General features: G+C 70.2%; 1 protein-coding gene across 1 annotated transcript; it reads right to left on the bottom strand.

Annotated features, from left to right (window-relative positions):
• Positions 1-248: 248 nt before the first annotated feature.
• On the bottom strand, positions 249-2,634 carry BXZ73DRAFT_105197 (uncharacterized protein; the record flags this gene model as incomplete). The annotated part of the gene is made up of 4 exons (XM_048016177.1): positions 249-981; positions 1,036-1,213; positions 1,264-1,783; positions 1,867-2,634. The coding sequence occupies 4 exons, from the start codon at positions 2,632-2,634 to the stop codon at positions 249-251; spliced, it is 2,199 nt and encodes a 732-aa protein (XP_047873974.1).
• Between the last annotated feature and the right edge of the window lie 786 nt (positions 2,635-3,420).

The raw sequence follows: 3,420 nt of genomic DNA on the forward strand, positions 1-3,420 counted from the left end.
GGCGCGAGAGCGGGGGACTGGGGGTGGAGCAGGCCGTGCATGCTGTATATGATACGAGAGCGGGAGAGGGAGAGAGAGGGCGGGGGTGCAGGAGGGAGTGTCCGGTCGCGCACCAGCGCGGGTTCGTCGAGCACGGGTGCGGGCGTGAGGCTTCGTCGCGCGGGGGTCGCAAGCGACCGCGGCGCTGTCGTTCTTCTAGGTTCGTTCCGCGGACGCGCGGGCGTCGTGGACGCGTCGGCGTCCGAGAGTCATGCGTCCTCCTTCTTCAGCCACTCCTCGTCCGTCGACGTGTTGCGCTCCGTGGCGTCCGCGGCGAGGAGAAACTCCGCGTCCGCGTCCGCATCGCCGTCGACCACCTCGTCCGCCTCCGCCTCGGCGTCGTCCGCGTCCGCATCAGCGTCCGCGTCCTCGCCCTCCGCGTCCGCGTCCATCGTGTCGGACGCGGACGACTTCGAGCCGCGCGACGAGCCGCGACCTGTGTTCTTCGTCGCGGCGGCGGGTTTCGGGCGCGGCGAGCGGGTCGCAGACCGGCTGGACGAGCTCCGCGCGTGGCCGTTCATCGACCCGTTCGGCTTGTGGGCAGAGGACGGGTGGCGCCGGCGGTCGTACTCGTCGTCCTGCGGGAGCGTGGCGATGCCGGGCGGGGTAGGGCCACGGTGAGACGAGCGGTGGTACGGCGACGCGCCGTTCTCACGGTCGTAGTCCCGGTCGCGATCTTGCCGGGAGTAGACGGCGCTCGAGGAGAGCCCGTTCAAGCCGGGGGCGCGCGACGAGTGAGAAGAATGGATGGGGAGAGTGTCGGTTCGGTGGACGGAGCGGTCCGAGCCCGAGTGAGAGCTGCGCCCGTTGGTGTACGAGCCTGGGGCCGCCTGCGGAGCGCCCGAAGGGTGGATCGCCAAAGGCTGGTTGTGGAGGTGGGCGTTCAAACTCATCGAGTCCAACGTCCCACGACGTTCAACGCGCTTCATTTTCTTGCGGCATCTGCCGAACGTGTCAGGAGAAAGACGCGAGGGCGATGCAGCGGCGGTTGCTTACCGATCGCAGACAGTGCCGGGGCCCTCGGGACCAGGGCCCCACTTCTCGACGCACTTGCCGTCCTTGTAGCGGCCGGCGAGTCCACACTGGCGGCAGATGCGTTGGCCCTGGTCGTTGGTCGCTGGAAATCCACCGCCGCCGATGGTGGCCGGACCCGAGATGATGCTCCCGTTCGGACCTGCGCGACAGTCAGCACGACGCAAGGTGGCCACATCGCAAAGGACTCACCCATCGTCATGATGCTCCCGTTGCTTGCCAAAACGCCCAGCTTGGGCTTCTTGACGCTCGGGCCGGTTTGCGGAGTCATGAAGATGTGGGTCGTCTGCGTCTGACCCGACAGCGACCCGCCCTGCAAGGCCATCCCCGGGTGGCTAGAGTGCACGTGGATGGCCGCGCGCCCGCGCATGTGGTAGTCAGCGCGGCTGGGCGACGAGGAGCGGCCGCGCGGGCCCTGCAGCTGCTGCGGGGGCATCCCGTCCGCGGTCGCGGCGTCGATGAGCATGTCGTCGAGGCTCATGGAGCTCCCGCGCGAGCCGCTGCGTGAGGACCGTCCACGAGAAGTGGAGCGCGGGCGTCGAGGCTGAGGGTGGTCCCCGTGAGCGTAACGGATATCATCATGTGGGTGGGGCCCGGGGTAAGAGTAGTGGGGGTGGAGGCCGGGTTGGGGAGGCGCGTGGCGGACGGAGAGTTGGGGGGAGCGATCGGTCGAATGTCCGTTGGGGTAGGCGGGGAGTGGCGAGTTAGAGGGCTGCGTGCATATAGCCGGTGGAAGGAGACAAAGCGAGGGCATACGTGAGCAGTGATTCACAAGCGAGCAGTGAAAATACTCACAGAAAGGGAATGACCGTGGGCGGGGCCTCGGTCGTCCTCACGTTCACTGCGGGGGCGTTTCGCGGGAGGAGGGGCGCCGGGGCCGGACAAAGGCGCGGCGTATTCCATGCTCCCGGAGCGTGGGCGGACACGCGAGCCGGTCGCGCTGGGGGGTGGGGGGAGCGAGACGGACGGAAAGGGCTGCGAGGAGATGCTCGCGCGGCCGGTGGCACGGGCAGAGGAGCCAGAGGCGCGGTGGGAGGGGTGGGACGAGGCGGGTGGCGGGAGCGCATGGTGGAACGAGGGAGAGGGTTGGGTGGGGATATGGCTGACCTGGAGGACCTGGACGCCTCCCTCGGCGACGGCCAGCGCGAAGGAGTTGCGAGCCTGTATGCTATCTTTCTCGGTGCGGCTGAAGAACGTGTTGAGCGCGGTCCAAGCTTCGCGGATCATCTGAAGGCGGGCGTCGGCCTCGTCGCGGGCGCGCTCGGCGCACTCTGCGCGATGCTCGCACTCCATGATGGCTTTGCGGGCTGCGTCCGAGATCTGGGGTTGGGGCGCGCCTTGTGCGGGCGGGGACGCGGGGGGTGTTTGGGCGGAGGTTTGGAAGGCGGCGAGGAGGCGTTCTGCTTTCTCTGCGCGTCGTGTCATCGTCATGAGCTCGGACTTGAGGGCCTCTGTTTCGCGGAAGGCTTTGGAGAGCATGTCCGCGAGTTGGGATGGGGGCATGGGGGAGCCCGACGGGTCTGCGAGGGCGGGTGTCGGGGCGGGCTGGGGCGAGGCGGACATGGGCCGTCAGGCGCGGGGGTGGGGTGGGCGCGGAGGGAGGGCGTGGGGTGGCGGCGAGCGGGGGAGTGGAAGGGAGGGCGGGGGGCGGGGCGGGGACATATTTGAGGACGGAGGAGAGCCTGATATCGCCTGCGCCACGCTTGCCATCATGCCCTCCCTCCTTCCGCTTTCGGCCGGTTTTCATTTTCGGCCCTCCAATTCGTCGCCCTTGCCCAATCGGGCGCGCCCTCCTCCCCGCGCCCTTGGCCCCCGGCCACCGCGCCCGCCTCCCCCGCCACGGCCTGTCTTGGGCCTTGTTCTGCGCGCTCACCTGCCCGCTGGCCACGACCGCACCCACGCCCGCACCTCCGCCGCCCCACCGCCCTCGCCCGCGCTCGCACAAGCAGGATCGGGCCATCGGCGGCCATCGCACGCCCACCGCGCCGCGAGCAGCGCGGACGGGCGCGTGGCGGTGAGCGGTCGACGGCATCGCCCCGGGGACGGCGTCTGGACACACGCGGCGACGGCCAGGATCCTCATTCTCAGCCAGAAGTCGAAGGGCAGCCCGCGTCGCGCCCGGCGCGCATCCGCCCTCGCCACCGCGCCTGCACCCCCATCCCCGCCCAGCGACCGACTGGCCACGGCGCAGGGGACCCTCTGACCAGCTGCGCGGCTCCCGTCGCGCAGGGCCCCGTCGCCCGCGCCCGTGGCTGCGCCGGCCCAAGTCAACGGCTCCTCCCGCACGCGCACCCACGACGTCGCTGCCAGCCGCGTTGCCTCGGTCTCCTCCTCTCCTCGGCCACCTTC

Source organism: Epithele typhae, assembly GCF_022376455.1.
Source record: "Epithele typhae strain CBS 203.58 chromosome Unknown BXZ73scaffold_62, whole genome shotgun sequence".
In the NCBI taxonomy this organism is placed as follows: Eukaryota; Fungi; Basidiomycota; class Agaricomycetes; order Polyporales; family Epitheliaceae; genus Epithele; species Epithele typhae.